This window comes from Papio anubis, chromosome 11, assembly GCF_008728515.1.
Source record: "Papio anubis isolate 15944 chromosome 11, Panubis1.0, whole genome shotgun sequence".
Classification (NCBI taxonomy): Eukaryota; Metazoa; Chordata; class Mammalia; order Primates; family Cercopithecidae; genus Papio; species Papio anubis.
Window position 1 is genome coordinate 111,655,663 of NC_044986.1, and position 26,365 is coordinate 111,682,027.

At 42.0% G+C, this 26,365-nt stretch overlaps 1 protein-coding gene across 2 annotated transcripts in view; it reads left to right on the forward strand.

Moving 5' to 3' along the window:
• The first annotated feature begins 1,139 nt into the window (after positions 1 to 1,139).
• Positions 1,140 to 26,365, forward strand: part of FRMD4A (FERM domain containing 4A) — a 693,308-nt gene continuing 668,082 nt past the window's right edge. The window contains exons 1-2 of one of the 2 annotated variants that reach the window (XM_003903401.5): positions 1,140 to 1,481; positions 1,894 to 2,019. In XM_003903401.5, the coding sequence (XP_003903450.1) occupies positions 1,975 to 2,019 (45 nt within the window). In that variant the 5' untranslated portion in view covers positions 1,140 to 1,481; positions 1,894 to 1,974. The remainder of the gene's footprint in view (positions 1,482 to 1,893; positions 2,020 to 26,365) is intronic. The other variant, XM_009214008.4, reaches the window with a different exon arrangement.

The window sequence follows — 26,365 nt, forward strand, 5'->3', positions numbered from 1 at the left end:
AAAAGACTCAATAGATGGACAGCACTAGGTTTTTAGCTCCCTCTCCCTTCCTCTCCTTGATGGGTTATGCCAAAAAGTGGAAGTTCCATACCTGTCTGGAAGTTCTTCCTCAGGAGTTAGTAACTGTCCTGTGTCCAGCTCAGTCAACCCCACCTTGTACCTGCTCTCATTCCATCCCTGCCTCACCTTCCCCACACCCTCATTCTATCCACCCTGAAATTGCACCTCCCAAAGATGTCTTCTTGCAGAAGATTTGCTGCAGGCTATTTTCCAGGAAATCTGGGCTGCAATTCAAGCAGACAGGGGATGAGGCTTTTCCAGGCAAAGGAACCATGAGCGAAGTGCTGAGAGAGGAAAGCGGGTGAGACTCTAGGCACATGCTACCATGCTTGGCTAATTTTTTTATTTCTATTTTTTTTTTTTTTTTTGGTAGAGATGAAGTCTTGCTGTGTTGCCTAGGCTCACCCTGAATTTGGGGGCTAAAGCTATCTTTCTGCCTCAATCCCCCAAAGTGCTGGGAATACAGATGTGAGCTCCCATGCCTGGCCCAAATCAATACTTTTAAAAGTATAAGTAATATGGGAACAATAGCTGTGCTCATGCACAGGAATATTAAAGACCATTAATTTATTCCCCCTAGTTTCTCATTTCGAAAACTGGTCTCTATGTTTCTACATTTCACACTGTCTAGTGAATTTTAAGGATTTTTGGGGCCATTACAGGAGGTGAGTAAAGGAAGAAATCAGAAAAGGACATACTAGAAGTATCAGGAATCACCGTTTGTAGTTGAATACATGGACTCCAGAAGAAGATACAAGCTTGATGGTGCTCATGAAAAGATGTCTAATTTTCTTAAATCTTCGACTCCGGAAAGCCCTCTGAGTTACCCATTATATAACAAGATTCGGCAGTTTTATTTTCTTTTTTCCTTTCATTGACATCTTCCAGGGAAAATGCTGCATGATATGATTTTCAAGGCTAACTTGCCTTTTTCTCTTAAGCAGTGTCCCTTGTGACAAATTCGCCCCCTATGCCTCCCTGAGCTAGGGAGGCTCCTTCAAAATTCCTAACAGGCAGCCCTGTGGAGAGATGGGAGGGAAGGGATGGGAGGGAGGAAGGGCGGGAGGAAGGGAGGGAGAGAGAGGTAGAGTGTGTCTGTATGCGGCGTACATGTGGTACAGCCAGGGAGATCAGAACGCTCACAGAACAGGCAGTGCAATTCCATATCACTCCTAAGTATGTTAGCCCTACCGGGAGCTGAGCTGGCCAGTCTACTTGGAGAGGAAAAGTAGATTTGGGGAAGGTGGAAGGGTCGGTTCCTAAGTGACTTCCTCCTCAGGGATGGTAAGGGCATTTGCTGATCTCCAGTGACTGCCTGGTGCCTCATGGTCAGACTCGGCTGTCTCACTCCCAGATATCTGATTTTGCAAAAAGAGACACACCTATCTGCAGCAAAGAAGACACTGACCAGATTGCGAGCGGTATGTTGTGACATTCAGCATGTTTATGCAGCAGAATTGCTGAGAGATGCAGAGAGAGGGGGTGGCTCGGGCTGCTTGATTTATCTGCAATAGGGAATGTTTTATTTTAATTGTCAGTTAAAGGAAGACTTGCTGCCAGGGCAAAGGTAGCAGTTAAACATTCCGTGTTCTAAGCTTTCACATTTGTGTTTGATGTGGTCTCTGTGTCTGTGCCGCTTTGCAAAGCTAGGAAGGGCTCACCTTTAAATAACCTGCAGCTTCCTATTTTCCTTCTTCTTCTTTTTTTTTTCTCCCTAAGCACAGTTCCCACCCTGTCTTCTCTGACCTCCTCCCCACCCTGTGTGAAAGGTGGCCTATCTTCCCCTTGAGCCTTTTGCTCCCTAAGTCTGGATTTTGGCTGCTTTTACTGCAGGTGCTTTTGGATGCTCTGTAGCCACCCGGGGCCCAGGCGGACTGACTCAGCAGCAGGATTCGTGCATGGGAATCGGAGACCATGGCAGTACAGCTGGTACCCGACTCAGCTCTCGGCCTGCTGATGGTGAGTGTTCCGACAGGAGGTGGGGCCCAGGCAGCATCCACTCTTGCCTCCCCTGCACCGTGGGCTGCTGCTGCCGCTGCAGTGGCTGCAGACATGTTCCATGTTGCTCTGCTTTATCCCGCAGGCTCTTTGAAAATGCTTTCTTGGGTCAGAGTATCAGCATGACAAAGCACTTGCAGGGAAAGGAAAAGAAGCTGTAGATTTGCCATTTCAGAAACTTGTTGCTGAATGCTATTTTGAGAGCTGTGCTTGCAAACAGGTGCTAAGAGCCCCTCAAAATAGATTGCTAGGATGCCTCCTCCAGCTCCCAGCGTCCTTTCCCCCTTGTCTTTTGCATCTAAATTGAGCCGATTGTGTTTGTTTTTGGATATCTTCTCATGGCAACTGTGGAATCTGTTGTCCATGGGGTGATGGAATGGGGTCTTCTTTCTAGGCACCCACGTATCTGCTCATATTTTCCTGTAGAGGTGGTGGAGGAGGTTCGCTGTGGCCTCAGTGACGCTTGGGCTACTGAGTTGGGAGCAGCTTGTTTCCTATCTACCATGGATGGCAAACCTTGGCAGGCCTTGTCCAGGCGTTTATCTGTGTGAGCAGCTGACTCAACTTATGCCTCTCTGGAATTTTCACCATATTAAGAAAGCCCTTGCTCTTACCATATTAAAGCACACCAGGACATGGGCACTGTCCTGTTCCAACCCAATTGGCTTTTGGCTTGACACTAGGTTCAGCATTGGCTTTTGCCATGGTTTTGCATTTTCTCTCCTTTCCCAGGGTTCCCACACACCATGGTAATACTAGCTGTTGTCGGAAGTAGCCTGCATCAGGCTTGGCGTGGAAATGTTTCCAGCATTTACACAGGAGATTTTATGAACCAAGCATAAGTGCTTCTGTGTATATTGATTTGTGTCTTCTGAATGAGGAGGGGAAATGCAACTTTGCAAGCCCTGATGAGTTTATGGCGGTGACTTGGAAGAGCCGTCAGTGGCAAGCCTGCCCCCTGGGTGGTAAGCCAGGTCACGTTAAAAGGAACAGATATCTTGGTTCCTTGTTGCTCAAAATGGCATTGGGTCCACAGATTTAGTTGAATTGCCTGAAATCTATCTCATGGACCTCTGCTGACTTCTGATTTCACTGGGTGAGAAGGACTAGAAGACATGAAATTGTCAGTTTCCAGAGAAACTACCCTTTACCTGACTTCTTTCTCTTACTAATTTTATCGTCTGATAATACTTTATCCTCCATTGTCCACCTATGGTCAAATAAATTGGATAGGAATTTTCATTCCATCACTGAGTATTCGTGATGGTGGCTGGCACTACAATGCGGTATCTGTGGGGTCTAGGAGACTTCTGGGAACCTGGGAGCCTGGGTTACATGCACTGAAAAATAGGCACACACATGCACACACATATGCATATGTGTATTATCTAGCATACTTAACAGAAATAAATCCTGCATCATGTTAATATAGAGGAGAAAAGTTTTCTTGAAAAATAGCTTCAGGGAGAGTTAGACCCGCTTGTCTCAGCCTTCCACTTGAACCTTTCTTCTATGCTTAGAAGAAAGGTGTGTATCTGCTTTATTCTAAGCCCCTACGCATAAATCCTTGGTATCCAAATTAAATGAATAACATAAATTTCTGCTGTTATACACAACACACACACACACACACACATATACAGGCTTTTCTGTTCTGTTCCTGGGTCTTCCACATATTATGGCTGCTGTCATGGCAGTGTCTACATCTCAGACTTTACCTTCCATTTGTCAGTGGCCTCTGCCCTTAGATCTGTCCCTGGCACTCACCTCCTGACCGGAATAAAGGATCGTGTTCTCATCTCTCGGAAACCAGGGGAAAGAGCTCTTGACACCCTGATGGACCGTTTGATTAAAGAACCCTGGAGCACCGTGTGTAATCAAAGTCAGTGTACATTTTCTGGTTCATGTTTAGTTCAGGGAAATTTTCCCCTATGGACTTTGGTGCTATTTTTTCCCCTTTTTAAGGGTAAACCCCAAGGTAATTGCTTCTCTGACATTTTGCATGATGCGTCTTAAAATTTATAAGCAAGCCAAGGGGGAAAAAAGGAGGAAAAGAGGCCATTTAGAGGAGTTGCTTTGGCTGTGAGTTCAGGAAGGAAGCTGTAAACATTATTATTTATGAGCTCATTCATCAGCCAATCAGTTGTCAGTATTTATCGAGTGTCTGCTCACTAAGGAAAGTAGCCTGGCATAAAAGCAAGAGCCAGAGCTCATACACTCACAGTCTGTGGGAGATTAATACCAGGTTGGTAGATTGCAGTTCTGATTTTGTGCTATGGAGTCAGCGGGGCTAAAGGGTAGCTGGGGAGATGATCTGGCCATACTCCTTGCTTTGGATAAGAAGATACCCAGAGGTTACATTCAGCTTATACGCTAAAGGCTTCAGGGCAGAGCGTGTTTAATTGATTACCGAAGCGGCCGCAGAGTCTGGAGGGTTGGACAGCCCTGTGCTCCATTCTAGCCTTGCCACTCATTGAGTCATCCTGGGGTTGTCACTTCCTCTTTGTGTGCCTTAGTGATGCCATTTGCTAACTAAGAGTGCTGTCTGATGTCCAGGGTCCCTTCTGTTCTGTTAAACACAATTTAAGATCTCTAAGAAACAGTGTACAGATGAAGTTCCAGGATAGCCAGTTCGAGGGCTTTATTTAGCATTATGTCTCTATTTCCAACCTTGCACATGAGCAGTATTGCTTTGAGAATGGTGCAGTGTGTTCCCACTCTGGCTTTTATGCCAGGGCAGATATGTTTCATATTATTAGCTGACACGGATGATCATTAGTGTTCATTCATACTCTGCCGTCAGGAGTCTACCCCACAGGAACCTAAGGTGGTCTATTGGACAAAAGCCAATGACTTTTGAACAGTATCTCAGAGGCCTTTTCAAGTTGGGGCTGGGTTGTGGTCAGCTGGGAGGGGTCCCAGGTGGTGAGCATGCCTGGACCATCCTGAGGTGGGAGGACCTCACCAATTCTTTCAACAGAGATCTCACAGAGAGCAGTGATGACTCTCCACGCAAGACAGAGCCACTCAAGTGACCATGGAAGGGTGGACTTGGAGAGAAGACATGTTCTTGTGGTGGAGATGGCCTTTCAGGCTGTTGAAAAGCTGCCTCTCCCATCTTTGCAAGAATCTCAGGCAGCGAAAGAAGATACTGCTGTGTTCATTAAACTGAGAGGAGGCTTCAGATTGATGTGACTAATTGTAGAGCGGGAAGCTCTGGGCTATGTGTCATTTGTTGAGGGCGTGTGAGTTCAGGGAAAGTTGCAAGGGCTGGAACATGCTAGAGCTGAGGATTAGTTGATCATTTCTTTACAGCCAGGGTAAAGATGCGTAACCAAGGGGCTTCAGGGGTGTTATGATGCCATTTTGGTTCTTAGATTCTAAAGGCTCACACCTTCGGGACAGCTAGATGAAAATAGTTTTTAATGTAAATTAAATGGATAATAAATAATGCAAATTATGCTTTTCTATAAATGAAGTGTCTTTAAATACATTATCTCATTTAATTCCATCCACAACCCTATTTTTAAGACCAAAAAAAACCCCTGATAATTAGAATTTGGGAAACTGTCAAGTGAAATTGATGAAACAAGTTCTCAAAATCTAGGTCCTCTGAGTCCCAAGCCAGTGCTTTCTCTGGCAGCATATCAAAGTTCAACAATTTGACTTCTAGGACCTTCTAACACTTTGGATTCGCTCCTGAAGGGAGCTCCCCTCTGAACCAGTCAGCATTTTCTGTGTTTCTAGGTGGGGAATCCTGTCTTTCTGTTAATCATCTGTTCTTTTCCATATTGAAGTATAAAATAAAAAAGTGATACCACAAATCTGGCTCAAGATGTCTGGCTTGACTCTAGCAAGAAGAAGTATTTTTTATATCAATGAAATAGCTGCCATTTTTCAAGGTTCTATTCTTTCAGACTCTGTTTCTAGGAAATTACCAAAGTCATATTTTATAACATAAAAAATTTAATATGTAAAAACTCAATTCAAAAGTCAGAGAAGTTAGTGGGTGATTATCCACAATGAATGAAGAATGTCAATTAGATTATCCTGAAGTTTCTTTCCATTCTAAAAATTTGATTTCAGATTTGTGGGTTTCTTTTGAATAGGCCAGCTCCCTTGTCTATGTTGAACAGATTTCAGTGGATAACCTGATGTTCTATGACTTCATCTCCCTCATTTCATTTCATCATAAGTTCTTTTCTTAGCCATTTTCCTCCTTTGGACAATTTCCTTTTTAACTAACCAACAAATATTTGCTGAGTATCTACTTTGAGCAAGAAGAGTACAAGGCAGTGACTGGCTTTGGCATACTTACAGTCTAATTGTCAAGACAGGTTGGAGATATACAGGAACTATAACAATGAGAAATTTACAGGACATCTTCAGAGAATCACATAAGAACTATAACAAAACAGTGCATAACTCATCACCAAGGGAGCCCTAGGGGGCGCTGGTTGTCAGAGTGGAGGAGGAACTTGTTCTTAAAGTTCAAGTAAGATGTTGAGTGATGGATGAGTTAAGACAGCAGATTTGAGGTGAGGGGAATGGTTGAATTACAACGAAGTCTAGATCGTGTTTGGGAGATTGGGAGTAGACTGGTTTGGGCATATTTCCTGTAGGTGACAAAGGGTTGCAAGATCAGAAAGGCAGGTTGGAGATGTGATCAAGGTCCAAGTTCTATTACTATAATCTAATCCTTCTCTACATTTGACCTGTGACAGGTCTAATCTGACAGATTCAGATTAGATCCTGAAAAGAGATTCAGAATTTGTAATAAATCTATGGCTTTTCCACAGATCCCAATTGGCAAAAAGCATAGAATAAAATTGAGTTCTGTTTTAAGGACTCTTGCTCTTAAATTAATAATCCTTATGTTTTTCAAAGTGCTTTTGCATCTGTTGTCCCACCGCACGTCCTCAACACTCCAGGCAGGTTAGGCACAACATCTTTCTATTATACGGTGAAGTTGGGGTCCAGAGAAGTCAAAGGGCTTGCCCAAGATGACTCAGATAATTTGTGATAAAATTTAGATACAGGCCAGGTGCAATGGCTCATACCTGTAATCCCAGCACTCTGGGAAGCTGAGGCGGGCAGATCACCCGAGGTCAGGAGTTCGAGACTAGCCTGGCCAACATGGTGAAACCCCATCTCTACTAAAAATACAAAAATTAGCTAGGCGTGGTGGGGCACACCTGTAGTCCCACCTGCTTGGGAGGCTGAGGCAGGAGAATCACTTGAACCAAGGAGGCAGAGGTTGCAGTGAGCCGAGATCGTGCCATTGCACTCCAGCCTGGGTGACAGAGCGAGACTCCATCTCAAAATAAAATAAATAAATAAATAAATAAATAAATAAATAAATAAATAAATAACACTGAGATAGTACTCAAGTTTTCATGATGGTTCATGCATACGTTTGAAAAAAAGTGATATTGACAACTTTTATGGAAATTTGGAGAATAATAATGACATGATAATACAGTAAAGCCACCTCAAGCACTGTATACAGAGTGGGGCCATCCAAGCATGGGGCCCAGGGGAGAGGTCATAGATATTTGGGTCTTAGGGTGAAACTAATATTTAGTATCATCTACCTTTCTGGTTTATTCATAAGTAAGACAGTTGTCAAAAAGTCTCTGAGAAATGGTCATGTCACTGTTATATCCAAGTCAGTAGTGAAAATTCTTCTTAAGCTTAAATTATTGCACCCAAGGTAAAATTTCCCAATGGGTATCTTTGAGATCTTGCCATTAATATTTTTAAGTTACTATTTAGTATACAAATTTCTCTGTTTCAAATGGTGAAATTTGAAATCCATGACTGTAAAACTAACTCAGATAATTTTTTGCTAAATATATTTTTATTTCATTTTCTGCCAGACCTGTTTCTGTTAGTCTAATTGACAGAGACTAGCTCAAACTGCTAACATTGGCAGAAAGGGAAATTTATTGACTGATATGACCAGGGAGTCTCAGGAATAAAACAGCTCCAGGACAAGCTGGATCAAGGACTTTGCATGATGGCATCTGAACCCTGTTTCTCTGGCCCTGCCATGTCTTGGCTCTGTTTTTCTTTGTGTGGACTTCATTTTCTGGTAGATTCTTCCCCCAGCAGCTCTAGGGTTACTTGTTCTTAGAGTTAGTGAAAGAAGGTAAACGAGCAGGACTCTCTTTCATGGTCATCTCCTACAAACTGTCTTTGGATCTCTTGAATAATAGGCTCTTCGCAGGCCAATTACTGGGTACAGAGATGGAACTTTCTGACTGATCAGGCTGGCTATTATGTCTAGACCTATTGAAAGGAAGGAAGTAGTCAACTGGCTGATAACTGTCTGAATCACATGGGGTGGGAAAAGCAGGTTCCAAAAAAGGAAGAGCTATGTTATCAGCAGGAAGGATGCTATTTTATCAGAAGGGAGGATGCTATTTTATCATAAGGGGATGCTAGGAAGGCAAAAACGATATATATCCATTTTAGTGGTCTGTACATCTTGTATACTATGATAGGTAATCTGCAAAACTAGTCAGGGAGGTAAAACATCAGTGAATCCCAAATCATGGCTTCAGTTTTCCTCAAAATAAATATAAATGGAGAAGCACAGTTGTCTAAATATTTTATGCTAGATTGAACAAGTCTCACCATCTGTAAAAATAAGATAATAATAGCTACCATGTAAGATTTGGGATAATTCAACCAGATATGCATGTAAAGTTCGTAGTGCTATTTATGGCCCAAAGCAAATAGCACAGTATATACTAGTAGTCCCTTCCTTTATCTTAAAAAGATATGAAATGATTGTCTACCTGAATTCATCTCATGCAACTCTTGCATGAGACAAAATCAGTCTAAAAAACAAGTTGCCCAAGTCTCTCTTTCTGCATCCCAGTCTCTGGACAATGAGTGACCACCTCTGGACAGTCAGCTAATGCTTTTAGAAAAACAGATGTTCCTGTGGCCATGTGAGCCATTCTAGTCATGAGCAAATTTGAATTTGCATTCCTATCTTGAATAACCACAAAATTTTCTTACCCTTTGAAGGGAGATGACTAAAATATGGGCTGCAATATGTTCTCTCTGGCAAAGGCAAAATGCGTGCATTTTACACATGATGGGGCAGCTATGAGTGCATCTCTGCTAAAAATTAATTGTACAGCAGCTTTGCAAAGTGTTAATAGTGGTTTGGAGAACATATGTTACTGGTGCAGGTAGCAGTTTGTCATTGACTTCTATGCCAGAATATGAAGCTTAATGGAACATACGGTATTTAGCCTGGTAGTAATCAAAGGTCCTAGAAACACGCTCTACCAAGACCATGTGGTTCGTATCAAGTGGACAGAGTGAATTCCAATGTCAAGGAAACACTGGCCTGCAACTTCTGTTGCATTGTGATGAGTGCTTTTTATAATCCTGGATATTGAAATCTTAGCCTCACAGTCTGGACCTGGAGAAGCAATTTCCTGAGTGGTAGATCCAATTCATCTTTCCAAGCACATCATGCACACCCATGGTTTTCACTGTCATCTGTACACCAATGGTTCCCAAATCATGTCTTTCACTCAGGCCTTGCCCCAAGCTCCTAGTAACTGCAAGTCCAAATGCTTATCAGATTTATTCTCCTGCTTATTCCACAGGGATGTGAAACTCAGAACACCTCAGCTCAGCTCAAATGCAGAATTTATGATCTTAGTTGGTGGAGGCACCTTTGTGCTTGTTATCCCAGGATTAGCCTTTGAGTCTTTGCTCTCTCTCATCTACCTGGTTCAGCTGATCATGGGCCATGCTGCTTCTGCTGCCTTAGTTTCTCTTGAATCTGGCCTCACCTCCCCTGCCTTAGTCCAGGCCTCTACTCTCTCATACCCAGTGTACTAGTTCATTCTTGCATTGCTGTAAAGAACTACCTGAGATGGGTAATTTATAAAGAAAAGAGGTTTAATTGACTCACAGTTTCACAGGCTGTACAGGAAGCCTGGCTGGAGAAGCCTCAGGAAACTTACAATCATGGCAGAAGATGAAGAGGAAGGAGGCACATCTTGCATGGTGGGAGCAGGAGGAAGAGGGAGCAAAGGGGGAAGTGCTACACACTTTTAAACAACCAGCTCTCATGAGAACTCACTATCACAAGAACAGCAAGGGAGAAGTCCATCCCCACAATCCAGTCACCTCCCACCAGGTCCCTCCCCTAAAATTGGGGATTCCAATTCAGACTTGAGATTTAGGTGGGGACACAGATGCAAACCATATCACCTGGGCTACCTGCAGGGCCTCTTACCTGGTCTTCCTGCTTCTAGTCTCTTACCGCTGTTTTCTGTCTTCCGTACTTTTACTAAAGTGATAGTTATGAAACAAAGGTCTAATTCCTCTGCCTAAAATTCTCCAGTTGTACCTGATTTTACATTGGATAAGGCTCTAGCTTTTTAATATACCACATTACTCCCTTAGAGATCTGCTCTCTGCCAATCTGTCCAGCCTCATGTCCCAGGGTCCCTTCCCCCACCCCTCAAAATTCATACTCTCACAGTGTTGGACATTTCCTTCCACCACAAATGACAGGCAGGATTAAGCCTGTGCACTTCTGAGTGTACACTTTCTATTATTTGGAATGCTATTCTACCTTCCTCAATTTCTCCTTTATTTCATATATATATATGAAAAATATATATATTCATTCATATATATAATTCATATATATATAATTTTACTTATCACTAGGTGATATTTGACTTTTGTATCTGTTTTTCTTAATAGATTGTGAGTGCCTCATAAGTATAGAGTATTTCTCTATACTTTACTCACTCATTTCATTCATTCATCCATTTAACCCATCACATACTCTCTTCTGGACACTGTTTTAGTAGGAGGGATACAGCGGTGAACCAGACAGAAAGTCTTTCTGCTGTCATCAAGCTTATGCTCTCCTGGGAAAAGATAAAAAATAAAAATAAAAATAAATAACACATTGAAAATACATAGAAGAACTATATGTGCCCTATAGAGAATTAAAAATGGTTATTTGGAGACAGTGCTTGGATGACAGCTTTAGAGGAGTGATTGAGGATGCCTTCTTAGAAGAGGTGAGTTACAAGAAGCAGGCAAGGGTGAAAAGTCATGGGTGGGGCGTTCCAACCTCGGCCATGTTCCGGGGTGGGAAGGAGTTTAGCAGACTCCAGCATCATGCACTCTTCTCAATGTATTTGGTAAATGAAGGTATCAATTGGCTGCTTCCTGGCAGCTTAGCACCACCCCAGGCTCTTGGAGGAATTTTGATGAGTACAGTGCATGGCCCTTGCCTGGGAAGTTATATCTCATTAGAGAAATAAGAAATACTGAAAATGCTTAGGTCACATCGCATGATGAGAAATGGCCCCACGTGGAAGGAAGGTATGGTAAGTACTAACAAGGTGTTTGAATAAATCAGAGGCAGGGTCAGGGACAGTGGTGTGAGATCCACATGGTTTGTAGAAAATAGCATTGCACTATTTTGAAGAGTGTATATCATGTTGACTGGGGAAGGAAGGGAAAGAGTAGCTTCCCAGCAGAGGGAACAAAATCGTCAGGAAATTCAGGAGGAAATGCTAAACCACCAAGGGTGGGGTTAGGGAGGGCAGATGTGGGAATATGAAGGGAGAGGATTGATATTTTGCTAGAGGGTCTGTGTCATGGAGGAGATGGACTGCTAGCTAAAGAATAAGGCAAGACATTGCAAATGCTCTCGGGAGCATCTGGATTGGAGCTGCGGGCACTGAAGCCTCTCCAGGTTCTTGTATTGGACTGATTTAATGGGCAGGCATGGGAATTGGGATGTTTAATCTAGCGGTGGAAGTCAGGGTGTGCTGGAGACACCGGAGGGAGAAGGCCAGTTTAGAGGCAAGTGTGTGAATTTGGGTGGGAGGTAAAGAAGTGGCACGGAGCTGACAGTAAGAAAAGAGGAAGGTGAATTCTGGAACACTCTGAAAGGAGAGCCATCAGCATTGGATGGGAGATGGGTGACAGGGGACATGCACAGGGAGCAGCCAGCTGGGACCATTCTGTGACTCCTGGAGGTGCAGGAACCATGACACATACAAGCCACTCTGGAGTGGGAAATACCATTTGGATAAGAATAGCTTTCTATTGACTGAGGACTACACAGGTGAAGGTGCTCAGGAAATAATGAGATTTGCCAGTAGAGATTGAGGGTGGGCAGTTGGAGGTACAGGCTGGGCTAGGTCCTGGATTAGATTTGGTATGGGAGGCAGATCTGGCAGTGACACTGAAGCTCAGAAATCCTAAATATATTATAGAAAGGACATAACAGGAGGCCAAGCCTGAGAGAGGTGCATTCTAATGGACAGTCAGAAGGAGTCTAATCACCTTGTGATGCAAGACAGTGTTTGTACCTGATCAATGTTCCCTTGACTTTGGAATTAATTTTCTTCACACTGAATGTGCCACATGGCCCCATTGAAGAAGTCTTGGTGATTTTTGCTATTAATAGATGCAGGTTAAATGCAGTTCCGTTAGATGATGGCACTTCCCCAAAGACAGAAGTTTGGGGTGGCCAAACTAGGAACATACACATACAAATTACTAAACCTCACAAGGCAGCTGTATGTATTTATTGTGTGTCTGTGTGTGTGTGTGTGTGTGTGTGTGTGTGTGTGTGTAGAGAGAGATATTCAGTTACTACTGCTGCATAACAAATTATCCCACACTTTGTAATTTTTGTACAAAATTCAACACAAAACAACAATTTTTTTACACTCATAAATTTTATGGGTCAGGAGTTCCAACAGGAGACAGTGAGAATGGCTTGTCTCTCCTCCACACTGGAGCCTCATCTAGGAAGAGCTGATGGCTGGGGTGATTCAACAACTGGTCCTGGAATCTTCTGGAGATAAGTCTTCACTCATATGTATGGTGGTGGATGCTACTGTCAGCTGGACCACAGCAGGTTCTGTGAACCATAACATTAGAGCCTCCCCACATGATGTGGGCTTCCTCAAAATGTGGCTGCTTCAAGGTAGGTGGATTTGCAGAGTGACCCAGGGTTCAAAACTGAGTATCTGAGCTAACCAGGCAGAGCCACATGATTGCTCATAACCTAGTCTCAGAAGTCATGCAGACCTGCTCCTGTTGCATTTTCTTGGTTACAAACAAGTCATTAAGGCTAGATCCAAGGTGAGAGGATATAGACTGCCTCTTGATGAAGGAGGTGTCGGTGTGGTTCAGGACATGTTTCAAGCCACCACGGGGTATGTTCATTCTATGTAACTTGATTTTATGCTCCCTGATGCTCCTTTCTGAATTACTCACAAGCAAAGTCTGTGGGACTTTACTCAGAGGAAACATTGTATAAATATTGATTAATTGAATGATAGGTTGATATCTGAAGAAGTCATTTTTTTTGCATACTAGCAAAAAGCTGCCTTTTGAGTGTTTAGATTTTCATCCAAACTCAGAACATCTGGGGCTAACATGTGCTTAGTGCATGTCACACCTTCAAAGAACACTCGTAGGATGCGTAAATCCTGGTCTGCCTGCTCTGTGACCTCTGAAGTCCCAAATTCAGTTCTTATTGATGATTGGGAGCTGATAAGGCAATAGCGTTTCTTCCTTTACATGCTTGGCCTTGGGACTAATAACTTGTTTTGTGTCTTTATTGCCCATGTGTCAAGTCGAAAAAAATAAAAAGGAATATAGCTTGGTATTAGGACTGCAATGCTTTCTTTTCTCATGAGGAAGTGTGAGTGTAATTGAGCCATAATGAACATGGCTGAGGTCATTTCCTAGGGATTAATGAAGAGGAGAATATGTTTGGTGCCTGAGGCTGAGTCTTTGGTCATTAACCTAGTTGGTCATTAATATTGTCCAGGAATGCTTTACGTTAGGCCATTACAACTAGTGCCATATGCTGCTACAATGGGGAAACATGAACATTACCTGTATCAACAACTATTTGTTTTCCCTCCATTCTCTACAATTACTGAGTGAGGCAGCCTCTTTAATACACATCCCATAGGCATGAAGCACCAACGGCAGGGAAAGTTTGAAGCGGAGGTCCTTTGAGTGCATATCCTTTTATATATTTTGAATTTTCTAGCAAGAAAATGCTTTAAAACTCAGATTCTGTATCTAGACAGGACAATTAGTTATTTGTGCTGTTCAGAGTAAAATCTGTGACTATTTTTTGGACTCCTTTGGCCTTCTTTTTTCCCAAGAAGAAAGAACTGGTTTTCTTCCTTTTTTATTTTCCATCTCTTATCTTGTCTTCTCTTCTCCTTTCTCCTTCCCTCCCCTCCTCTTCCCTCCCTTCCTGTTCCCTTCCTATTCTCTTCTCTTTCCATCCCTTCTCTTTGTAAAAAGATTTTTGGAGGGTCTCAGTCAGAGATATTGTGGTATGTGCTGAGGATATGTGGATATATGTGTAAATACCACCTAGTCCCTGCGCTCAGGAAGTTTAGAGTTTAGTTTGAAAGGCCAATAAACAAATAATTGCAACACAGTGAGATAAATGTGATGGCAGAGAAATAGTCAAAATGCCACAAAGCATAGGAACACAGTGCAGAGACTTCTAAAGTAGAGCTAAAGTTTTTGGAGGATTAGAGGTGGGTGAGGTGGGTGGCAGTGGACAGTAGTTCCGGGTACAGGGAACAGCATTTACGAATGCAAATGGGAGAATCACACGTCCCAGCAACTATGTGACATTTGGGTATGAGGAAGGCAAAAAAGAATAGAGGAGGAGAAGTCAAGATCCTGGCTGGGGGCAGACACGAAATGTCTTCTGAATAAATGGCAAGGAGTTTGAACTTTATCTTGAATTCTACAAATAGTCGTCAATGATTTTAAGCGGGGAAAGACATGATCGGAGTGGAGATATAGAAATATCACGCTGGAAATGATATGGAGAATAAATTGAAAGAAGAGGTGAACCTGAGGCAAAGGAATCTGGACGAGGAGATATTAAAGTCATACAGTTGAGTGATAAAGTGGACTTGAACTAATGCCAGGAAAAGCGAGAATGGGAGAGAGTGTGGATTCTTGAGTTTCACATGGGAACTTCCAGTGGATGGTGCATATTGACTCTCAATAACGAAATTAAAACCTTCTTAAACTGGCTTTAAAACAGGACACTTCTTTAGTTCACATATTAAGTCCAGGGTAGAGTTGTTCCTAGGCTGTGGCTCTGGTTCCACCCGTCCCCTGCCACCACTAGATCTTTTGGCTCTGCTCTTATCTGTAAGCTTTGTCTTCATCCTGATATTCCTCATGAGGTCACCAGATCACTGCCTGCAGCAACCATTCAATATGCTTCCTTGTTCAAGCTTGGGGGAAAGAAGAAACATCTCTCTTCAAAATGAGAACAATAAATTCTTTCTTTCCTTCTGAGAGGGCCAACTCAGGTCAGTTTCCCTCCCCAGGAAAAAGACTCAAGCACTGATTGGCTTACGCCTGGTATCTTAGGTCTTTTTTTTTTTTTTTGCTGCTGTCACAAAATACTATAGACTGGGAAATTTATAATGAACAGAAATCTATTTTTTCACAGTTCTGCTGGACAGAGAAATCCAAGATCAAGGAACAGGCATCTGGGGAGGCCCTTCTTGCTACATCATTCCACGGCAAAGGCAGAGGGACAAGAAAGAGCAAGAGGGGGCTGAACTCACCCTTTTGTAAAGGCACTGATTCACCCATGAAGGTGGAATCTTTATGACCTAATCCCCTCTTGAAAACACTACCTCTTAATGTTGTTACAATGACAATTAAATGTCAACATGAGTTTCTGAGGGAACAAATACTCAAACCACAACACCTGGGATCTTCAACTGGACATTAGCCAACAAGCATGGAATCACTATGCTTGGATTAGATATATCAAAATCTACTGCTAAAGCTGGGAATGGGGTGGATTCCCATGGTCTCACATACAAGGGAGAAAGGAAGGTGGATGTGGTTGCTGCATAGGCAATCAACAGTGTCTATGACTAGAGCACAGAGCAGGGCACCCAGCCCACCTAGTAGAATTGGAGATCAGTATGTGGACCATAAATTTCTTGAGAACAGGGACTATGTGTCATCCACCATTGATTCTTTAGCTCCTAGCTCAGTGTCTGGCACATAGTAAGGGTTCAGTAAACATCTGTCACATGAGTAACGGCATGTAAGAAGAGCTAGTATCTGAACTTGAAGGTACAGACCAGGTGATGCAATAGGGGAATAGTTTAAGACAAATTTAAAGTATAAGGAAGAGTAGGGGATCATATAGTTGCATGATACCTTTCGAAAAGTCAAGGAGTTTAGGGGTTCTAAAACAAAAATATAAGGCAGGAAAAATCAAAAGATGAAGCACAATCGTCTGCTGAGGAGCTTGATCCCTATCTTGTAAACAATGGAAAACATTAGAAAAACTTTAGGCAAGAGAACAAAATAATCAGATTTGCATTTTGACTGGATCATTCTGCCAGTGATATGCAGAAAAGTGCTGTAGGAACACAGTTAAGAATTGATTAGGTGAAATCAGCAGTTGATTAGCTTTTACTCGCATACATGAGACAGAGGGAGGAGGCAAGGATGACCTCAGATCTTTATGTTGGGTGAGGAAGAAGGTGGAGATCACAGAAGAAACAGGTTGCTAAGGACTAATGATATCTTTGTTTTGGGCACGTTCATTTCAGGGATCCATGAGACATTCTAGTGGAGGTATGTAGCCATGGTTAGATGTATGTATGTGAAGCTTAAAAAGATTGTAGGTTGTACATACATATTCAGGGTCATCAATATTCAAGTGATGCTTAGAAAGGATGAAAAACACCTGGGGAGAATAGACAGAGAATAACCAGGATCCATGGATGAGGCATTGAAAGGGGAGGGAGTGGAAGGAGAATCCATAAAAAGGGCAAAGAAAGGAACAGTAAGAAAAGTAATGAGAATTCCAGGAAAATATACTTTCTTGGTATAAAGAGGGTAGAGACTTTCAAGAAAGACAAAAGAGAAGTGATGAAGAATTAAGTACAGCAGAGAGATTAAGGAAAGTAAAAACTAAAAAAGAAAAAAAAGTGTGTATAAGATTCGCCAATCACATGGCAGTGGTGACCTTATAGTGAGATGAGTATAATAGACTCAGAGCCAGGCTGCAGGTGAATGAGGAGGAAATAGAAGGTGAATGAGTAAAACATAGAATAAATTTGTAGGCAATGGGGAGGAAAGACATTGGATGGTAGCCTGAAGAGTCGGAGGAAACTAGGGAGAGATTTTAGAGATGGAAAAACGGTGAATATTGTTATAAACTCAAGGAAGGAAGCTCAGAGAGATTGCAAAATGAAAAACATGAGTGGGTGTAGATGTTGATAGTGCTTTCCCTCATGGTTCCAAGATGGCTGCAGCAGCTCTAAGCATCGTATCCCTTGCAGCTGTGTCCAAAAGCAGAAAGAGAAGGAATCGTAAAGAGAGCTCTCCTTGTGTTTCTTTTTTATCAGGGAGGAAAATCTCTCCCAGAAGCTCCCCAGAACACTTCCCCTTATTTTTCACTGGCCAAAATAGGGCAAGTTAACTCACGCAGCCTCCTCCCATAACCCCTCACCAGAATGCCTTCCTAAACTATAGAGGCTGGGGATCTTAAAAGATGTGTTTCCTTGCCTTCCTTACAGCTAGGGTCCTGCATATGGCCTGACTTCTACCATGCCAGCTCATTGGTGCCAGCCATGGAGAGGTGAGGGGAAGTGAGTAACTCGAAGGAGCTGTTGTGGATCAGATTTTCTTGCAAGCAAGGTGGCAAAAGTGTTAGATTATTTTGGACCAGCTCCTGTGGAAGTACCAGTGTCTGGTCTCTAGTGTCAGAGGTGGTGGCTGAATGATAATAGTGGCATCTTTGCTGTAACAGTCTTGAGCTGTGGTTGGGCATTTCTTTTGGCTTTCTGGCAAATATGATTGGCTATCTGGTTTTCCCATATGTTCTTAAACTGTTCAATATCCAGTAGTAAATCCCTTTCTGCTTAACCTAATTAGGGTGGACTTTGTTGTCTGCAACTAACCATCCTGAAAAATACACAAGGCAGTTATCATGGAGGCTGAGGAAAAGAATAGCTGCATTTTTAGGCTCTTCCTTTAGGGAAGAATATTCGGAGTAATGGCTACTGTGCAGACAACCAAAAGAATCTTCTAGATAAGTGTGGATATACATAGGTCTGTGAATAGAATAGATGAGATAGATGCTTTCTTTTATTTGTTACATGAGTTTCTTAGGGGGATTTCAAAATATTGAAAATACAGTCATCATTCCATGAAACTGATCTACGTGAAAGAGTTGTTCATACAAACATCTGTCCCTGTTGCATCTCTCTTCACATAGCTGACACCAGTCAGATTCCTGTCCAAATCTGAGAGATAACAGTCACCAAATAGCTGGACTCTAATGAGCAAAAAGAAAATAGAAAAAGAAAAAACATTTTCTCTTTTGTAAGCATTATAATTTCAGTTATGATTGTGTAGACAAAGAGGCAATATGACAAAGATGTTTCTGAAACTCTTGGTAGATAATTAACCATTCCAATATTGGTTCCAAATCCTTTTAACTACTAATATCATTTTTTGAAAATTAATTTTTAAATTAGTTTTTATTTATTTATTTCTGAGACAGAGTCTTGCTCTGTTACCCACAGTGGAGTGCAGTGGTGCAATCATAGCTCACTGCAGCCTCAAGATCCTGGGCTCAAGTGATTCTCCCACCTCCGCCTCCCGAGTAGCTGGGAATACAGACATGTACCACCACACCTGGTTAATAAAAAAAAAATTTTTTTTGATAGAAATGAGGTCTCACTATGTTGCCCAAGCTGATCAGTAATTCCTGAGCTCAAGAGGTTCTACCATGTTGGCCTCCCAAAATATTGGGATTACAGGTGTGAGCCACCACTCCTGGACTTCGTTTATAAAAATGAAAATGCTTTCACAAGTTAAAAAAATATACAAAGTGTTATACAATAAAACCAGGTTTCCCTACTACTTCAGATTCTTAATACTTTAGTTTCTTGTGTATCCTTCTAGAAATTATCTGCATATATGCAACATCTTCCTTTGTCAATTCCAATAGTGCTAACTCATTCTTTTCTATTTTTATTTTCATTTTTTTGTGACAAGGTCTCACTCTGTTGCCCAAGCTAGAGTGCAGTGGCATACTCTCAGCTCACTGCAGCCTCTGTCTCCCAGGCTCAGGTGATCCTCCCACCTCTGCCTCCTGATTAGCTGGAACTACAGGTGCCCACCACCACACCTGGCTAATTTTTTGTATTTTGTTTTTTTATAGAGATGGGGTTTTGCTACCTCATTCTTTGTAAGTGCTGCCTAGTATTATATTGTATGAATGACTCATAATTTATTTAATCAATCCCTCATTGATGGACATTTAGGCTATTTTTAATATTTTATAATTATAAACTATCCTGCAGTGAACATTTATGTGCATACATCTTTGTGCATATGGCTTGTGTATAATGTAGGATAGATTCCTAAATAGATGATGCTAGATCAAAGGTATATCATTTTAAATTCTTGTAGATATTGTAAAATTATCATCTTCAAAGGGACATCATGCAAATTATTTTTTAATTCTACTTTTGAAGCTCCAGGAAAATTAGAACTGATTCTTATAGGCTGATCAGAAGTATGGGGACTATAGGAAAAAGTGAGCTATTCTCCAAAGGGTGTTAAGAATCTTACTGTATAAACAATTACAGCATTAAATGTCTGCAGAATTCAAGTGGCAAATGAGCAGTGAATATCAATTACACATCTGCTGCCTCTCAAAGGCAGATGGCCTTTTAATTTTGTATCCCAAGAATTATACCCAAATTTCATTCCCATTCTCAAAATGCGCTGCGCTCTTTCTTACTTTCACTGAGGAAATGGTTTATTACGCTTTTCAAAGATCAAATTAATTTTAACCTAACGCACAAAGAAACCTCGCACATTTTACTGAACAGATATCTAAGATTGAAATTTCATCTATGAATACATACTGGGCCCTGGTAATTGTTTAACACCAGGGAGTTCCATATAAGAAAAATTTTAAGACATGGTCCCTAACTTCAATGACCTTATGATCTGGGTTGAAAAATCAACATACTCTCTAAAACGTAAGTAACAAAAGGCCAGATGAAATGGAATATGTAAGTGCTAAACTACATAGTTTATTCATGCTTGGAAATACAAACAAGGAAGAAATCACTTTGCATAGGAGCTGTCAGGAACCTCTGAGAGACAGATGGGGGTTGGCTTGGTTTTGTGGGGCAGGAGGGAGAAGATGAAACAGCCCTGGAGAGCAAGACGTGGCTGCCATGACCACCTGGAACTGAGTAAGGCATGAACTGGAGGGTGAGCAAAGACAGAGAGGGGAGAGAGAGTGTGAGAGATGGCAGAAATGGGTGTAGGTGGGAAGGTGGGGGGTACCATGTAGCAGAAGGCCTTACTTGGTAGGAAACATGTAAGAAATAATATAAAATGAATTGGACATACTGGAAAGGGCATTTGTGGGGAGAGGGGACGTGTAGTGTATGCAGCATGGTCCTGTAGAACCAGATGGCTCATGTTCTGGGATCTCACACTCAGTCAGTTGAATTGGCATTGAAACTTTCTTAGAAAATGTGACCCTTATGTTCCAAAGCTTTGTGAATTTATCTAAATTTGTCAGTTCTACAAAGGTCGAGATAGCTGTTTTCCAGGACTCAGGGAGATGTTCAAGAAGCTCTTCTTCAATTAGGGACTGCAGTGGTCGGGGGAGGAGGTGGTGGAAATTCAGAAGACAGGTGGGGAGGCTTGTGTGGGATTCCAAGTGTGGGACCACAAAGGGCTCTGTTGCTGGTGCACTGGTGGCCATGGACACACAGAGCGATGCAAGAGGAGTTTCCAAGCCAGGAACCACCACCTTGGTGACATGTGAAGAAGGTGACAGGAGAGTCTATGAAACAATCTAGTAAGCCCTCGTTGAGGGTCTGCTATGTTTGAACTCGATGCTAGTGAAGCGGTGTCCTTCGTCTGGGGTAAATACTCAAGATTTGTTGTCTCACAGCCACAGAAAACTAAGACATAGACACACAAGGAGTGAGCTTAAGAGCAGAAAGTTTAACAGGGAAAGAAAAGAGAAGAGAGGTCCTGAATGGGTTTCTGGTCCATGGTGAAATGCAAGGGGTTTTATAGCTGAGCCTTAGGAGGCCGTGCCTGATTTACATAGAACACATAAGATTGGTTGGACAAGGGGTGCTATTTGCATAGGGCGCAAAAAACTGGTTAGGGCTAGGTGTGCTGTTTGCATTGGGCACAAATTTCTGGTAGCCCCCACCCTAATCATTTATTATGCAGATGTGTTTGCTACCTGGCCTGCTGTGTGCCTGTTTCTTTACTGTACACGTGGTGACAAAGAAAAGGGAGGATAGAGCCTCCGTGTTGAACATACCTGTCTTCCAGGTAGCCTTTTTCCTATTGGCCCAGCTGCCGGCATTCACTCGTGCAAGCTTTCAGCTTGCTCATCTGTGTTTGCAGCTCAATTTTTCAGGCGGCTCTTTGTTAGAAAAGAAATTACTTTGGGGCTGCTTTTTGTTAAAAGGGAAATTCTGCTGATGACTCTGTGACTCTCATTATCTGCCTAAATAATTTCTTTCTAGTTCCTGTATCATTAGTTGCTGGAGGGGAGTGAAAAGCCAACCAGAGGAGCTCCTTCATTTAGGGAGTTAGGATGTGGGCAAGTGGAAGGGCAGTGAAGGGCAAATTGAGTGTGTAAAGAAATGAACAACAAAACCCAGTAAGGTGAGAGCTCAAGAGAAGGCAAAGCAAAATGCTGCAGAGGGCCAAAGACGAGGCAGATCCCAGCCAGCTGGGGAGGCAAGGCCATATCCAAGGTAGGATCCTCGAAGATGCACTGGGGTTCAACTCATAGGGCTGGAGAAGCTGGGAGAGCAGCACCCCAGCACCGAGATGCACGAGGGCGAAGGACATCACAGGTGCTGGAAGAACGGCCAGTCCTGCTAGGGGTTCAGAAGGAGGGAATGCAGGGAGGGTGCAGGGGATGGGGAGGGACTCAGGCCAAAAGGGATTTTCTTTCAGCCTTTACATTTAAAGCTGAAGAATAGATTTTGAAAGAGGAAGGACACGAGGATTCACAACAGATTCTTGAGCAGGGAGTTATGCGATAAGAAGGCTACGTTGGGAAGATGAGATGGTCGTGGGCTGATCAGTTAGGAAATGACTGCAAGTCTTCAGGGAGGCATACGGAGACTGAGCGGTGAAAACACTGGACCCACTGCTAGATACGGAGGCAGGAGGTGGCCCTGGAGGCTGGGGTTCGAATGTTGCTCAGTGAAGCCTTAATGACTGGTGACTACCTCGGGGGGTTCTCAGAACTTAAATGGACCCAGAACTGCCTTGGAAGTTAATATAAAATCCACGTTTCAGAGCCTTAACCTCTGAGGTTCTAATTCCCTGAGTCTTTGGTGGCTCTATACGGTTTTGTTGTTGTTGTTCGTTTTGTTTTTGTTTTTGCGACAGGGTCTCCCTCTCTGTGGCCCAGGCCGGAGTGCAGTGGCATGATGACAGCTCACTGCAGCCTTGACCTCCTTGGCTCGAGCGATTGTCCTGCCTCAGCCACCTGAGTAGCTGGGATTACGGACGTGAGCCATTATACCCAGCTAATTTTTAAAATTTTTGTAGAGTGAGGTCTCACTATGTTGCCCAAGCTAGTCTTAAATTCCTGAGCTCAAGTGATCCACTTACCTTGGTCTCCTGTGTAGCTGGGATTATAGACGTGAGCCACCATGCCTAGTTTACATGTATGATTTTTAACAGGCACTGCTGTTGCAAGTGCTTGCGTGTTGAGAAATACTCTGTCCCCTAACATATTTATCTGTGAGCTGACTGTGGTTTGAATCTAGGCTTGCATAAAGTGCTTTTTATTTTTTCAACAAAAAAGGAGATGGAAGAAAAGGCAGGTGTCAAAGTGGAAATACCACTGAATCTTTGAATACTCTTCAGGTACATTTAAAAATACATGCACTGAATGAATTTTCATAGTTGTTCCCCATATTAGCTGTGCCTTGTAGGATAACTAACCAATGGGTTATTTGGTAGGTCACATTTTCAACTTATGCGAAGACAATTTGACTAGTTTCTTCAAGCCCAACCTGATTTTGTAAGTACCCTGTGATTATGGGTGCTGGTTTTTATTACCTGGGTCTACCGGGAAGACAGCAGGGTGTTAGCACGTTGTTTTCAAACAAATAGTGGTATGATCATGAACACACTTCATGGCTTAAAGTTTTTTGAAGAATGCTCTTGTTATTAAACCTGCAAATAAACTTAAAAGAGGCACAGTAGCTACTCAGAGATAAAAAGATGTGTATAGGGACCAGTGGAGGGAGGGGAGATCTTTGAATTTAAAAAAGAGTTCACTATATCATAGGAAAGCAGGTTGTATTTTTCCCTCAATCTGCTCCTGCATAATTTTAGTCTATTTTTCTAATTATGGAAACAGAACAAGAAAAATCCAGACTGCTGTTCTTATTCTCACTACTTTCCTCAAGAAAAAAAAAAATAATGATAAATTGGTAGTCAGTATCTATGCCAGAAAAATGAAACAAAGGCGAGATGTAAATTTTCTTTGTGCAAATTATCGTTGGCACATTTCTTCCCCTTCACTTCCCAAAGCCATTTAAAACAGTGTCATTCGAGACCAATTAAAGGGATGTGGATGAGGAGTCGCGAGTTTGCAGTTGGTATCAATCAATAGTGCAATTTGGCCATCAATAGGTTTTGAAATGCTCTTCAAAAATGGCTTCATTTGAGTACAGCTAAAGGATTAGAAATGAAACTTCATTGAGCAAGTCCTCCTTTGTTTGAAAGACTGAGCTTCCAAACCCTGAAAATTAGTATTTCCCTTTATTGTAGTTGTTGATGCAGCGGGGAGAAGCTGTATCTATGTACCTTAGCATATTTGCCACACAGATTTTGCCACCAACCTTCAACAACTCATCTCATAATGAAACCAGTGGAGAAAGGAAAAGAATGAGAAGGTAGAGAGTGAGAAATTGAAGTAAGGACCCCAGTAAAGAACTAGGACCCAGGGCTTGAGTCAGTTCTAAGGTGGAAGCAAACATCTCTTTCTCTCAGGTGTGCCTGTAACTCACGACTTCTTTAAGACCAATTCCCGTATCTTCCGTGGAACTCGGTGAGAGGGGATGCTTGAAAAAGTAAATAAATGTAACTGGACAGAAACTGTCTGTGGGGTTTCCCAATCTCTTCTCCTTATTTCTGAAAGCCCTCCAGTGGAGTTGGGCTATTCCTATCACACAAGTTGTCACCCTAGGAAGGACCACTTTGTTCTTGCCTGTAGGTTTCCTTCTGCAGTTAGCTGAACATGTGTAGCAGTTGAGAGAAATGCTCCAATCAGAGGGACAGAGTTTGAGCTTGTAGTTCTGGCTCTGGATGGTGTGGAATTAAAAAGAGAATAAACAGAGGCTTAGCATTTGTTCTTCAAGATAGATTTCAAACATGCTGTGTGAATGTCACTAATGACAACCTCAAGCCAGGACAAATAAGATCTGTCATGTGCTCATCCTCTTTTTTTTTTTTTTTTTTTTTGATGGCTAATTTTTGAGGGGAGTGATTTCTCACTTGTGGACCTTCTCCCTGATTGGCTAACAGGGCTTCGTGCAAGACCCTGATCCCTCCTGCAGTGTCAATTTTCTTCTCTGTATACTTTTCTTGAATTCATTCTTGGATTCTAAATTAGTTAGCTTTACTAATGTATATTTTGTTTCTAGTGACAAATGAATGCAAATGTTTTCTCAAAAAAAGTATCAGAAGTCAGAAACCATGAATCAAAGAAAATTAATAAGCAATATTCATGGCTAATAAACGTGAATGGATTTGTAAACAGCAGAAGAATTTGCCTGTCATCAACACGGTTGCATTTCACATGTTTTGCATTTTCCTGGTTCCTATGTTGGGAGTAGGAGTGTGGTCTTATTGGAAGCTAAAAATGTTTTCTTTATAGGATTATGAAGAATCCTATAAAGGATTCTTATAGGATCCTTTATAAGGATGCTTGGTTCCTCTGCCTTCTCTCCCCATCCCCCCAATACATACTAAAATTGCTTTAGGTTCAGAGATTCAAATATATAAGTAAAATTATGGCTTTAAAATCCTGGACAAATCATTTTACCTTTTCAAGAGCTAGAGATATTTAAAATAAAATTTTCAACCATTACCCCTTAAACAGAGAAACCTCCACTGAATGTCCACTAAGTCATTATCTCCACCTTTCTTCTTTTTTATAACTAGTGCATTCCCCTTACAGGGGCATAGGATCAAACAATGAACTTCATAAGATATCAGAACAGACTCCCAAAACTCTTTTCCATGGAGAAAATGAGCAGATGCCTGGTGGGGAGAGCCTCTGTTTTTCATATATTGAAATTCAGAGTTGCTTAGGACCTGCTAGGATAATGTCCATAACCTTGAAACGAGCATTAAAAAGATTGTGTGTCATCTCAGTTTGCTCAGCCGTTTGCTGTATCATAAGCATTATCTGGTTACTATTTCTGGCTCCATTTTGGAGCATCTGTGGGCTTCTCTTGGGTAAACTTTTACTTTCCCACGATGATAGTTCTGATGACCTGTTTGTGTTGGGAACAGGCATTTCACCGTTCCTTCCTCTTTTCCATTTTGAACTTGGCTAATATGAATTTTTACTCTTCTGCTTTAAAACATATATATAATTTCCTACAGGAGAAACTTTTATGTTTCTCGTCTAACAGTTGTGTGAACAGAGAATTTCTTTCTTTTTAAAAGAGATTTCCCCATTTTAAATTTCTAACTTGTATTTTATTTTAAAAGTTCAGGGGTACATGTGCAGGATGTGCCTGTTTGTTATATAAATGTGTGTCATGGTGGTTTGCTGCACAGATCATCCTATCACCTAGGTATTAAGCCTTAGTATCCATTAACTATTCTTCCTGATGCTCTCCTTCCTCCCACCCCCATCCTCCAATAGGTCCCAATGTGTTTTGTTTCTCCCTATGTGTCCATGTGTTCTCATAATTCAGCCCCCACTTATAAGTGAGAATATGCAGTATTTGATTTTCTGTTCCTCCATTTGCTGAGGATAATGACTTCTAGCTCCATTCATGTTCCTGCAAAGGACACAATCTCTTTCTTTTTTATGACTGCATAGTATTCCCTGGTGTGTATGTACCACATTTTCTTTATCCAGTCTGTCATTGACAGGCATTTAGGTTGATTCCATGTCTTTGCTATTGTGAATAGTGCTTTAATGAACATATGTGTGCATATA